Source organism: Ciconia boyciana, chromosome 13 (genome assembly GCF_034638445.1).
Source record: "Ciconia boyciana chromosome 13, ASM3463844v1, whole genome shotgun sequence".
Taxonomy (NCBI): domain Eukaryota; kingdom Metazoa; phylum Chordata; class Aves; order Ciconiiformes; family Ciconiidae; genus Ciconia; species Ciconia boyciana.
The window spans coordinates 17681580-17696166 of record NC_132946.1 but is presented as its reverse complement, the minus strand read 5'-3'; the positions used below and the strand labels follow the sequence as shown (position 1 = coordinate 17696166).

At 40.5% G+C, this 14587-nt stretch overlaps 1 protein-coding gene across 5 annotated transcripts in view; it reads left to right on the top strand.

The window, feature by feature from the left end:
* The window catches only part of CLUAP1 (clusterin associated protein 1), a 74935-nt gene that overhangs the window by 10275 nt on the left and 50073 nt on the right, over nt 1–14587 (top strand). For all 5 annotated transcript variants that reach the window (XR_012045058.1, XR_012045056.1, XR_012045057.1 and 2 more), the window contains exon 6: nt 12922–13005. Coding sequence is in view for 1 of the 5 variants with exons in the window: in XM_072878673.1 (XP_072734774.1) it covers nt 12922–13005 (84 nt within the window). In the remaining 4 variants the exon portion in view is untranslated. The remainder of the gene's footprint in view (nt 1–12921; nt 13006–14587) is intronic.

The window sequence follows — 14587 nt, the reverse complement described above, 5'->3', positions numbered from 1 at the left end:
GTGCTTCAGTGCAGCCACTTCTCATTGGGTCCATTAAGAAATCTTCAATGGAACACTATTTAAAGATGCAATTTCTAAAAGGACGGTATTTCTTATCTAGAGTAGCGAGCGCATGTTTCTCGTGGCATAATGACTGAGTGCACAAGGTGCGGCTAACTAATCCTATATAGGTACACAGTTAATATTTTGCAAAAAGGTTTGACAGATTGAACTTGTTGTCTTTAAGAAATCCTGTCTTAGGAAAGATGACCTTTGCTTCTGTCTCATTAGCTCTGAGTTTATATCCTAAAAGCACAAGGTGACACTATGACAGCACAGTGAGAACCTCCAGAGAGCAGCAGAAGAGACTTCATGCTGTTCCTTATGATTTGTGACTGGTTCCAGCCTTCTTCAGTGGTTTGTTAAACCTGAAGAACCCGTTTTTGGCTTGGGTGTTAAATGCCAAGTTTGGTATGTAAGCATGTGACAAGTTTGAGACTTGGGCCTGTAGCCCAAGGTTAAAAGCCATGAGGCTGCAGTAACCAGTTGTTCAGTGGAATTTGTCAAGTTTTCCTGTTTTAATTATAAGCACCCAACTCTGCCTTTCACTTGAAGTATGAAATTTGCTCATCAGATGAGAGGCTTAGAGCCAAATGCTGCTGTTTTCTTCCATCGCTGTTAGGTCTGATAATGCCCACAGAACTCAGTGGAGCTGCAGTTTTTGCTAAGTAGCCAGTGTTGAGGGCAGGAAGGAATTGCCCTTCTTAATTTCACACATCTTCCCTGGGTCCTTCACAGAGCTGATGAGGTGCTCAGAAGATCACAGGGATAGCGTCCTCTGCCTGCCCTTCCCACACGATTCCAGGTGGGCAGAAGTAGAAGTGCAGTTAATTCCGGCTTTGTGTGGGGAATTAGAGCTTTGTCTGTAGATACCAAATTAGTTGCCATTAATCTAGGGTTACTTTTATTATTTTTTAATGTGAAGATTATTGATTTCCATTGCTTATTTTCTGTTGACTTTGCATGGCTAAGTAATGCACACAATAAATTGCACTGGCAGAGGGATTGCGCTATTAAAGGGCAGTAGGAGAGCAGTATTGTTTATTTTTTCATTACATTTTATGTCCTGAAACCTGTTGCATATACTAAAGTCATAGAATAGTTTGGGTTGTAAGGGATCTTAAAGATCATCTAGTTCCAACCCTCCTGCAATGACTAGGGACACCTTCCACTACACCAGGTTGCTCAAAGCCCCGTCCAACCTGACCAGGGATGGGGCATCGACAGCTGTGATACTGTTTTAATTAATTTGAAAACATGGTAGTTTCATGTTCCCTTAACCTCTTTTCTTTTTATTTTAGTTTTTTTTCTTTTTCCAATGCATTCATTTCCAAATATTTAAATGAAGGACCTTCCTACCAAGCTTAGACAGCCTGATGATATATCTTGTTTCTATCCTAAGTGAAGACTGCTTTGTTTTCCAGTAACTGTAAAAGAAATCCCAGCATTTGGCACTAATGGGTTGACTAGGTCTGTTCTTATAGTCTGAGCAGCTTTTGGGGAAAGATCATTGGGAAAAAGTGAAGTAAAACTCATTATTTCCTTTAGAAATGTTGACTATAATTTGTGTCACAACCTTTACTTTCTTTATTGGAGTTCTTTTTGCACGTAATTTGTATAGAAACTGTGTAGAAAAGCCTTATACATTAGATAAATTTTATTGCTCCAAGTCATGGAACACTTTTTTTAATAAATCACTTTCTGAATGAAAACAAATTTCAGCTAGAGAAGAGTTTATTAAGGCAATGGTTCTATTAGATGTATTGTAGATACACAGTGATGTAAATGTATGTGCATATTGATTGGGAACAGTTTAAGTTTGTATTCGTTTTCTTGGAAATGTGGTACTGTGCCTTTCTGATGCCTTTGCAAATACATTATTTCCTGACTGAATATATAGTTCTTACGTATATGTAAACTGCTTTCAAAGTTAATCTATAATGTAAAAAAACCTTTAAGAACAGAGGAAGAAACAAAACCTACAGGTATTAATTTGCTGAATTCAGACTGTGATGCTGTTAGTTAAGATTTTGAAAAAAAAACCAACAAAAAAAACAACCCCAAACCCCAAAAGCTATACTTTTCTCATCAGATGAAAATCACAAATGTCATGTTTGGTTTAAAAAAGAAATCAGCTTTTATATTTGAAAAAGAAGAGGCAGGCATTTCCCGATTAACAATCCTAAAGCAGCAGAAAGCTTAAATACAAAGAGAAGCCGTTTGGTTCCAGCCCTGCAGATGGGGAAGGAGATTTCCTTTCCTGCTGTCAGCGGATCCCAACTTGTGCAGCGGGTTGTGGAGCACCAGGTGTGGAGGGGGAGAAGTACAGGCGATGCATGTGTGTTATTACGGCTGTGTCACCTGCACTGTCAGGTAACTGTTAAACCGGAGCTTGGCTCAGTTAACTTTGGGGAGCAATTCAGCACTAAGGGGGAAAAGCCTTACTTGATCAGAGCATCTTTGGAGTTAAACATTGAATTCCATTGAAGCTGTGTTGTTTCTAGACCAACTGTAGATGAGTACAGTATAGGTTATTTGGTGTCCTGTGGCAGTGCAATGGTGGAGACACAGAATTTTTATTTTAAAACGCATTTAAGCCTTACCTTTGGAAGGCAGTTTGCAGTTTCCAGTCTTACTGGTCCCAGTCTTAGAGCATAGAAATTGCAGAGTTGGAATTCATAGAGTATAGCGGAGTTGATGAATGAATTTTGGTACAACACAGTGAGACCCTAGATGAAAAGGAAATTCTATGCACAGAGACATATGTCTTCATCTTCATTGTTTCCTTTACTGCCAGGGGCACTTTCTCTGCATTGCATTACTATGTAGCCTTAATTTTCAGAATATTTATAACTGGCTTTTGAAGAGTAACTAGAGACTTCGAGTTCTGTTTTTCTTTAATCTGTTTTCTAGCTTTTTTTTTTAATGGGAAAGGTGGAGGTTGATTTGGATTTGAGGTGGGGATGGGAGATTTTGTTTGGATTTCTTTCTCTCTCTTCATACACTATACTAAATGCTTAGGATGATTAAAAGAAGTGGAAGTTGAAAATACCAGTGCTGTGATTAAGCCTGTCAAGCCCAAAATCAAGAAAAGCAGCAATAGAATTAAGGTCAGTACTTGGGCAAAATGCAGCACCACTTCACTATGTATTCACTTTGGTTTTCACATGTGGTGGCTGCTTCCAGACGTACGCAGCTAACTGCTGCAGTCTTGTAAATGGCCAAAAGATGTTGGAAAAGTCAGTGGTCCTCTATACCCTATAACAGCTGGTGATCAGTCGTTCATGGGGAAAATGGCATGATGAATATCTTTGTGGGGAGAGAGGGGTGATGAGGTGATCCAAATAATTTTTTAGCACAAAATAAAGCAGTAATGACTTTCAAGGTCAGTTGTGGTCAGCTGAGGAAGGATGCTCCTGAGTTACCATACATTGAACATCCGAAATCCAAAAGGAAAAATTCACAGCTATTTATAACACCTCAGCGAAGCTGACTGACTCTGAGTGCCTGCCACTTTGCATCTGCCAGAGGTCCTGTGGACACATTAGCAGGAGCCTGTCAAAAAGCTGCCTTGCTTAGACTTGCTGAATTATTAGATGCAGTGAGATAATGAAGCAAAAAAATTCCAGAATAAAACTGCCTCTGTGCTGGTGGCAGGCATAAAGATTTTTGACCTTCTCAAGGTTGTTTTCATTTTATTTACCTCTTAATTAGCTCTACACCATGTAAAACTGAAGAAATATGAAAATAATCTTTTTTTTTTTTAATGTACTTAACTTGTGCTGAAGACAGGCAACACAGTGGGTCTGTTTTCTAATGCTCCTCTTGGCACTTACTCCATCTGTGACCTTGAACAAACTGTTTATTCCCTGTGTATCCTCTTGTGTAAATAAAGTAATTTCTGTAATTTTGTAGATTAAAGCTTTTAACATTCAGATAAAGTGTTTCCCAATCTATGGAGGATAAATTTCTAAGTAAGTACAGGGTATTGCTATGAGTGTTATTGTTATGTATGCACACAGTATAAGCTTGTTCCAAAACTGATGGAAGACACTGAGAATCTCTTTACTGACTTCAGTTTGTGAAACGCTTGAATTAAACTCTTAGGAGAGCCAGAGGTGTTTAGATCCAGCTGTGGAACTGAGACGGTAGTAGTTACAACGAAAAGAGTTGCCACTAAGGACATTTAACTTGGATCTCTTTATTCGCAGCTTTCTGATTAGAGAACCCTTCCTCCCTGCCTCCCCCTGCTCACACTGTTGTAGCTTGCCACCTACTCTTCCTGTAGAGAGGTAGATCCGATTTGAGTGACGGCTGCATTATTCAGTACTCTTTGGAAGTTAACTACAAAAAATTATTTTATTTGTAACGTCGGAAACATTTTCCATCTGCCAAATGTTAGTTCTGGGTTCGAGATACTGCCTGGGGGAGGCTGATAAATGAATTTCACTCATTTCCTTTGGTTACAAAGTTGCCACACGTGATTTCTAGTGGAAATTTGTAACTTGCAGTTGCCAGAACTCTGGAGAATTACCTAGTTTGCTTCAATTTTTTTGAACTGTCCTACTTCCAACCAAAACCTCACCTATCAGTTTTGGGGAAAAGGGCTTATTGCAAAGCAGGAAGCCAAAATTAAACCTTGCAACTGTAAGATACAGTTGAATCAATACTGTCTGGTATTTTAGATTGCTTTAACCATAACCATGGTTATATGCTACATGGATATAACATTTGTGGATGTGTCTTATGTAGTGAACTTCCCAAGAGTATTTAGCTTGAAGACGTAGCATCAGCTATGCATTGATGGGTGGCACATTTCTCCTTGCAGTTTGGGCACCAGTTATGTCAGTGCATTGATAATTTTGTCAGCTAGTTGGAAGATCTGCATTCTTGTAGCTCAGTTCTAGACTGTTTTGAAAAACCATTCTAGTTTGGCGGGGAAGAAAATCGCATTTGAACCATCTTTTGTATGTCACAGCATTTGTCAAAACCTGTATGAGTCTGCGAGAAGTTCCACTTAGTTGGGCTAAATATAGAAACACTGTCTTCTGAATATCTGGTGAGGTTTTGGTTGTTCATTATTCCTAACCTTCCTTCATGAGACACAAAGTATAGCCATGTCAAAATTTTAATTACCTAAGAGGAAAATGTGCTGGCTTAAACATAAGGACAATTATTTTAGCTATTTTTAGCTATTTAAAATGCCTTTGTTCCTGCCCAGAGAGAGCCACCCTGTATTTCTGTTGCTGGAGTACAACAGCCACTCCACTTATTGCTGGTTAAGCTTTGCTGAGAACAGAAACCCAAGTTGTATGGCAATGTTTACTGAAGTCAAAGGCTTGATGTGAATTAAAAGTTTAAACTATTTCTTTGGGTGGTATTGCTGCATACACAACGCCTGCTCCTACTTTTTCTGCATCTTTGCATGATGTCTTCATGTGTATCTTTGAGGTCTGAAAGATGCTCCTGAAAACTATACTCCTTTTTGTTTCTCTTTTTCTTAAGAAAATCATAACCTTTCCTGAAGTTTTCTTATATGTTATCTATAAGGAAAGGAAATTCTATTTCTAATTTTGTTACAGAAGAATGTGGATAAAGGAGAAACTGAAAAGATTTTTGCCTGACTGGGTGTCTTGCCTTTTTGATGACCATGCTCTTTTTCCCTTTAAAAAACAAAAAAGCAAGCTCACGTGTCCATGCTGCCCAAGGACATTTCTATCTGTTTATATTAGGAAATTCACTCACAAACCTAGCTTTTGCTCTGCTAGAAGAGACATGTTCCTTGTGATCTTGCCAGACTCTGGAAAAGACATCACAAGCCACCTTCTGGTTAAGGACCCATTAAGTGACACCCTGTAGTCCTGTGGACTAATCCAAGTTTTACCAATGCAGCGTGTCATGAAACCTTACATGAAGTACATTAAAGGTGAGGTTTTTAAGGATGTAGGAAGATAACAGTAAGCATGTGCTGGGGTTTGTGAGCTGAGGGTAATTCAGTGGAATTGGCTCTTGAACCAGGATACCGGTGGACCTGCAGGGGTGTGTGGGGAGAGAACAAAGCAGCGCAACTTCGTGCCTGTCAGAAAGGTTTAAAGTTCCCTTTCTTGCCTCAGCAGTCTGTTTGCCAGCATTTGTAAGGGGTTTCTGTCATAAAGCATATGTTCAGATTACTTCTTATCTGGCTAGGCAGGCCTTCTGATTCTTTTTGGTCTGCAGAAAAACTGTGCTTTCCAGTTGGTTTTCTGTCCCACATCTTCTTGAGGCATGCTTTTTACACATCAGGATAGCCCGGGGGTTTCGGACACTGTCTTTGATTGAGGGCTCTGCATTGCTGAGTAGAGAAATGTCTCTGTAGATTCCCTTTGTGGACTGCTGAGACGAGCATACAAGAAAGCAGCATAGCCTGGAAGCAGCAAAATTCTCAATTATCTTGACCTTTAATCTCTTGAGGAGGAAAATAGGCTGTTAGGAAGTATCACGTTCCTTCAGAAGGTCTGGATTATTTTTAATGTCCCTCCTGTACCTTTCTGTTCATATACAACAATGCCTAATGATCCATTCCCTATATTGGCCAAATGTGATCACAGTGTGTGTTAGTAAACTCCCTGAATAATAAACTCTTCAAAAGGAGAGCGTTATTGCCTGCATAGACAGTAGTAGATGCAAAACGCCTATTTGCAGGGAGTAGGGGATGTAATGCTTCCTGGACTAAGACTGAAGGCAACAGTGGCAGTGAGGAGGTAACTTTTGTATGCATCAGGCTTACAAACTCCTGAAAAATGAGGAAGGATTTAACCTGTGGTCAAAAACTGTTTGGTGCAAGACCAGCGTGTTAGAAAAAAGCTTTCATTTCTGGTCCTTATCACAAAAAAAGGTGTTTAGAAACCTCTGCTAGACCTTGAGCACATCAATATATACGTATATTACACACATTTATCGTGACTGACTTGTGTGCTGGTCATGCTTAATTACTTGCCTTGGTTCCTTACTGCAGTTCAGAAGCTATGTGCATCCATTTATCCATACATCAAGCATGCAGGAAGCTGGTTTATCAGGTTTTGATGCATAATAATGGAAAACTATTACCAGTTGAAAATGCTTCACTGGGCATATTTGCAGAATGGTTTTTGCAATAGTGGCTCTTCATGGTTTGCAGAATGGTTTTTGCAGTAGCGGTTCACCAAGTATAAAGCTCCTGGGGGGAAAATTCTCAGTAAGGGAAGTGATGGGGTGCATTTGCAGAGATGCTAGCATCCTCCTGCCCCTGCTTTTTGTGGCTAGTAAGTGCATTTGGCTTTCTGCGTGGTGACATGACTGTGCAGCAAGGGAGTGTGTGAATTTAGGATGGCTTCAGTGTTCCACGTTAACACTGGGCACCCGGGGAGACAAGAGTATCAACAGGGGTGTAATGAAGTTTCAGACTAGACATAAGGAAGAAATTTTTTACGCTGAGGGTGGTGAAACACTGGCACAGGTTGCCCAGAGAGGTGGTAGATGCCCCATCCCTGGAAACATTCAAGGTCAGGTTGAACAGGGCTCTGAGCAACCTGATTTGGTGGAAGGTATCCATGCTCATGGCAGGGGGGTTGGACTAGGTGACCTTTAAAGGTCCCCTTCAACCCAAACCATTCTATGATTCTGTGAAGCTGAATGGATTACTTCTTGCACATTAACATATTTGCTCAGCAAGACAATGCAAAGTAGCAAGTGCACTCAAAATTTGCACTTTAGTTCACTTGGCAGGAATCTCCACATATAGACAAGTGCCAGCATCACTGCTACTACCTTGACAGTCAACTGACTTTCAGAGAAGCTCTTCATGTTTCAGTAGGCCAAGCGATAGTACAGCTATTTCCCATTCCAGGTCTGGCATTTAGGCTAAATGAGCCAAGCTACAACTGAGTCCATGAAAGTGCTTCTGCATTTCAGAATGGACTCACAACAGTATCCTACATAAGGATTCTGAACCAGATCGTAACACCTTGCACGCAATGGAACGGTACAATGTCCCTAGAAAGTGCTGTTTGCTGTTACCAGTTTCTGTTAAGGTCAGAAGATGCCAGGAGCTGCATCTTGACCCTCTGCCAGTACTTGGTCTGTGGAGCCCGTATGATACTTGACAACATACCAGTTCTCTCTGTAGTGTTTACTGCTAATTCTTGATGCTTTTGGAGAGTTTTGTCTTATCTTCTCAACAATTTTAATTGTCAGTATAGATTATTTCTCATCTTTATATTTGACATGCAAGTGGGCTGAAATCCAAACATTCAGGAGCTTTTATCTGTTTTTTTGTTTTGGGTTTTTTTTGTTGGTGGTGGCACGTTGCTTTTCTTTTTTTTTTTTAATTCAGGAAGATGACAAAGCCGTACTGTGCTTTTTTAATCTGCAATACAGATGCAATATAGGCATCTAGTCTCACTTCAGATGTCCGAGGGTGTCCAAGACATTTGAAGAGGGCTGGCAAATATAATACAGACTTAGGGCATACCTGGAAGATGACAGTGGACACGTTTGTTCAGGCAATGGAGTCATCTGCACGTTACCATGCGTTTCAGAGATTGTGTACATACCGTAAAAGGTACTATACCATCAATGAAAGGTAGGTATTCCCTAATGATCCTGGAGGCATTTTATATTTCAGCCAGCCTTTTTATGTTTAGCTGAATGTTTGGCAGTGAAGCTGCAAGAGGGTTTGATAAGGTTACTATCTCTGTATTTGTATCCTACAGGATGCTTTTTTGCCAAGCAAGGTAGAACTCTTGGTTAGGTGAACCAGTTGCTTAGTTATCTTTTGGCAGAAAGAAGCTGTACTGCGACACTAACCTGAGTGTTGCGAGAATAACGGTAACTTGTGGTCCTGTGTCAGGCTGACTTCTCCACCAAAAGGTGGTTGCTGCAGCAAACGGCCAGAACTGCAGCTCATTGCCTCTTCCAGAAGGCTGGCTGCTGATCTGATTCCTGTGGACAGACCCTCAGGCTTCTGCTCTGAAGATCTGCTGTGGCCTTCTCCCTCGCTGGTGTTTGACCCAGGGGACCATCGCTCAGCAGGGATGCAGACTTGAGATGGGTAAATTCTTTAGACAGATGGAGTTTTGAAGGCTTTAAGATCAGTGTTATTTCCTGAAATGACTGCAGTACAGTTTTGCTCTAAGGAAATTTATCTTCACTTTTGATGCCAAAACTGGTGCAATTTGGGCAGAGCTGGCTTCAGTGCTAACTTGCCATGTCCTGTGGGGAACGTCCTGTCAGGCTGTGCTCTGTTCTGCTCGATTGGGCAGTCAGCTAGTCTTTGATTAGAAATCTTTCTTACTTTGTAATGAAATGCTCATTTCCAAAGAAAACGAAGTTTTCCAGCCTAAACCAGCCAACTAATTTGTTAGTACTTCCAATTGGCTTTGTCCGAAGCGATATTCAAAACTTGAAGAATTGAAGTCTCAGCCCTTCCGTGCAGCACCAAATATGAGTCCAACCAGGGAGGATAAATAATGCCAGCAAATGGTGTCTCTTGTGTGCCTTCGTGTGTTTTCTTTAATAATTGTCAGCTTTAGTTCATCAAAAATAATTTTACACTTGGCTTCCTTGATTTTTAATTAGTATTTGTCATGTAAAACTATAGCCAGGGAGCTCTTGGACACTTGGAACAGGAAGCACTGGTAAGTGGTAAACAATCAGCTTGTTCATGAATACCTCTCTGGTTTTGCGTATGTTTTTTTTCTCAAGTTCTAATTACCAGGCGTAGCCCTAAATTGTTCTGCTTCTTACCTCCTCTTGCCTTGATAATTTTTTCTATATTTTTCATCTCTCCTGAGAATTCTGTTTTTAATAGTTAATTTAAAGGAAACCTCTTGAGTATTATAATGTGTATTCTGATTAGTACACCTAATTGCAAGAGTACATTACTTTAAAAGAAAATGAATGAGGCTGTATTTTTCAGCTCAGTTTCATTTGCACACTTTTTTTTGAGCACAAGGAATTGTGAGTACAGCCAGTGGCGATGTAATACCTGGTACTTGGACAAATTTAGAAAATAGGCTTTGCCTTCAAGTATACAGCCTATTTGTATCCACAGATTTAAGCACGAACAGAAGAGCCTTTGTGTAAAGGCAGGTTTTAAAAATCTCTGTTGTCACATTACAGCATATTTCGTATTGGGTAAGAAATACTAGTGAGTATGAGTTGGGCTGGAGGAAAAATGGGCTTTATTTGCTTATGTGGGGAGTCAGAGATAGTCAAAGTGGTTGTGTTAAATTCATTTTCTTTAATTTGCTCATGGCTTAACAAAGTTTCAATTGACCAACTTTGATATTTTAATGTAAATGCTTTTCCTAAGATCTTCATAATCTTTGTGGAGTGTTTATTTTTATCCAGGCATATTAATGTGAGCTGCCTTCCTTTTCATCCTCTTCTATATGGCCAGTTGCAGGGTCCTTCCTGAAAAGAGATATTAAAAACAAAAGTTTTCTCTTTGAGAGTTTTCATACGATAACAGGAAACGGCCCAATGATGGATACCCAGGGAAGCTGTTACAAACATCCATTTAAAAATTTGTTGACAGCTTTGATAGTCTCAAAATATATTTATTTTTCCATTATATTTCCATTCTATATTACTATTTTTCCATTATGTTTACTATATTTTCCACTTACATTTACTACTCCAAAGTGTCAAAATTAGGTTAATGGCACTGTTTGTAATAGTGAAGCGAAAAATGTACGTACAAATGCAGAGTCTTAGGGAGGAGCTGTGTGTGTACAGAAGCTGTAATGGTCCCCTTGGATTCTCCTCTCGGTCTGTTGGAGTGCAAGGCGGATAATTGCCCTGACCTTCTCCTTTTCCAGTTTAGCCCTGATTCTGCAGTCTGAAAATACAAATTTCTGCTTTTATACTACTCTTCATTGGCCTGACACATTTTTCCAAGCAGGTGTGACTGTAGGACTGAACCTTGTTCTAGAAAATGACGTAGATTTCTGCACAAAGACTGTGGTATGTACGTGAAGCTTCCATGGATAGCAGAGGGAAGGCAGAAGAAGAAAAGACATTAAACTTGTATAAATTATTCCAACTTAAAAGGGTAGATCCTCAGAATTGTATCTAAAATGCATCAGTTATCCTGACCCAACACCCACTGCAGTGACTTGTGCATGTTCTGTGGGTGTTTTACCAGGCTACTGAAAGGAAATTGGTAAAGGAGTTGTTTATAATTAAAAACTAAGGTCCTTGCTGTTTCTTTTATCTCTTTTGGAAGTGGGAAGGAACATAATTTCCTTCCCCCTGCTGAGTGATAAACTCTTTTGTTTGAAATACGTTCGCTCTGTAGCAGAGATCTCACTGTTGCCACCAGAAGAACCAAGTACAGTTGGCAGGGCGGTGTCCTCACCAGGCTGATCCTGGCTGCCCTTTCAGTTCAGGCAAAGTCTTCACAAATAAATGGGCATTTTGTTGAGCTTGTTAAATGCATAATGTTCTCAGAATAGCTACTAAGCTACATTATTCTTGTCCAGTCTTCCTCCAAAAATGTCTACCTGTGGCGTTATTCAGGAATATGTATTGTGCAGACTCTTTGTATCTTATTTTCATCCAAATTAACTTTCTGCTGCTTGGAACTTGTATTTCTGTGTGGACAGGGGAATGTTCACAAGCGCTTTAGGCAGTGTAAACTGTCACTGCCACTAACAGATGTAGCTTCTGTCACTATCCCCAACATAATATTTCTTCTACTTCTTTTCTTGTGCCAGGAAAAAAGCCTTCGTGTAGCATGTACCAGGCTTGTTCAGGGAGCTGATCTAGCAGAGGAATAAGCTCAGCACGTAAGCTGAGCACATTTTTTTGGCTGGATCAGCTCCCTGATTGGGTTCACCATGCAACTCCTTGAGCTGGAGTTGGTAGGGAGGGAGCTGGGCTGCCTCTGCTAGTACTTGCCTATGCAACCTGGAGTTCCTGGCATGGTAATTGGACAAAGTAGTTGTATCTGCTTCCAGAATTCATCTTCTAGTAGGCTGGGTACAGCCTGTTGCAATGTGTATAAAGCATTTTTAGATTCTTAGTCAGATGTTCTCTAGAGAGATGCTATTTCCATCTTTATCCACCTGTTACCAAATGGTTTGCCAACATAAGATGATTTTAAGGACATTCAGCTGGAAAGATCTCCCTCCTCTCCTCCCAGTAGCAAACAAGTAATCCAGAGTTCTCATATAATGACCAGGTCAGTGTTGTAAGACATCATACAAACAAGTGCATGCTGAATACCCCTAAGCCCATCTGTCCCCAAAACTGCTGAGAGTGGAAGAGGTTTTTTCATCCTTTGGAATCTAAACAAGGATCACTGGGGGTTTTTTGAGGAGTCTGAACCACTTCTTTATCAGAATTGGAGAAGCCCGTACCTCTCCATCATCTGATTTTCATGTGGGTGTAGGAGGCACCTGCTGCCTGTCCCAGCTGCCTAGCAGAGTTGGATGGGTTCATAGTGCTTGCTGCTCCACAATTTTTGTGACACTGTGCTCATCTACCTACACTATTGTTTTCATGGGTCATGTTGTAAAGATGATGAAATCTTCTGTGCTGTGTTGCATACCTTGCTCAACATGTAATAACCAGTGCAGTTTCCAAAAATCTGCATTGAAGAATACTTGCAGTTCAGACAGTAGCACTTATCTTGTTTTGAAAAGATACTTTAATTGCTTAGTGTTAATCTCAGCCTCACTTAACTGACTTTTTCATCATCTCCTGTTCTTTAAATCATCTGAGCCTTAGTGAATAAATACTAAATCCTACTCCAGCGATATGATCATCTGCATAATAAATGTTGCTTGACCACCCTCTGTTCTGCATATATTAGTTCCTTTGTGTAGTGTTTAAATACATTGGTGCATCTTTATTTCATAGGAAGCAAGAACAGAATCTATTGCCAGACCTTTGGAGATAAATGAGGCTGAGAAGATGATGAAAATTGCCATTGACTGTGTTCTGGTAAGCAAAATGGTATTTATTTAATTGCAAAATTATTATTCCTCTCCTGCAAGAAGAACATAGCTCTTTTTATCAACAGCCTAGGGTTAAGAGTGCCAAAGCACACATCACCTTCAGCTGACTAGACCAACTAGTGCTGCACTTGGTTAATTAGTAGCTAATGTTGAACTTCAGTTAATGGCTAATGCAGACTTTGGTCTTTAGGTAACATCAGATGTGTGAACAGAAGTTAATCAAGGCAGAGATCAGTCTGTGATGACTCCTTGTGTTGTGGTAATGAATACGGCCACCGACGATCCTTATGGTTTATTTGGGAAATCTGTTGTGTTCAGAGTGAACAAGCATGTTAATTGCAACTGATAGCTTTCCTGGCAGAGTGAATGAGGTGTCGGCACAGTGATGATTGTGAGCTGGCTGTCAGAAATCACAGCCTGCAGCAGAAAGGGTAAAACGATGTTAGCAGCAGCACCTAGGAGAACATGTTAAGACCCGCTCTGCTGTCAGACTGTTGCACTGTATAATTGTGTTGGTTCAATATGCAGAAACATTCCTGCAGTCAGTGCATCAAAGAACTGCACTTGGCCTCCCTTGGCCTCTCTCTTGGGAGAAAACACACTTTAGTCATATTCCCTGCCTCTGTTAGGAGCTCAGTAGTAGCCCCAAAAGTTCTACAGGAGGGATAAAAATTGCCTAAATCAGCACAGAAATCAACATCCCACCTACATTGTCTAAGCTGTGTAAACTTTGCAGAGTCAGGGCTGCAAGGGTAACTTGGTACTTGGTAACTCAAAATATGCTGGTACCTCAGGAGCTGTGAAGTTGGGCTCTGGAAGCAGGATGGCTGAACTGGCCAAGGGGCGAGAAGAACTGGCACTGTGCTAATTAGTGCCATGTCAGCACATCGTTATGGTTCTCATTTCAGGGGCCTTTTGTCTGTCCCAGTCTTGGCAACCCTGTCCTTGCTCCAGTGCTTGGGTTCCTGTATTTCTAAACCATTAGCTGCACTCACAGCCACTGTGCAAGTATGGTAGTTAATTAAATCCTAGTGATTACTGTAAGTTACTTAACTGCAAACTGTATCCAATCCAATTGTATAATTACAAGGAGTGGAGTTCGAGATTTAAACAGCCAATGCATAATCAATAGATACTCCAGGCGATCTTTCCTTATGTTTCTGCTCCTACTTGCAGTCTATATGAATTCTGAATGTTGTTAATATGCATTGCTATTCTAGGCAGTAGTGCTAATAAACTAACAGCAGCATAGTAGAGCAATTGGCTTCTTGGGAAATATCAATAACACGTAGCTCAGCTGGTTTAGTTCTGGACCAGTTAATGAAATGACCTATTATTGCTGAGCAGCACCTAACAGTTACTGCTGGAATTTCAGGAAGCGTGAAGTCCTCTCTCTCTCTCACTCAAAAGATGCTCATGGTTTCCTGAGCATGAGCACACTGAATGTACTCACCTCATTTTAATAAGCTGGAATATTCCCACTTCCCCCTCCTGGTTCCTGTAGTGTGTGTTGTAATGTTCAGGATGCTTCCCAGATTTTGAAAAAATGGATAAAGCAAGACTTGGAA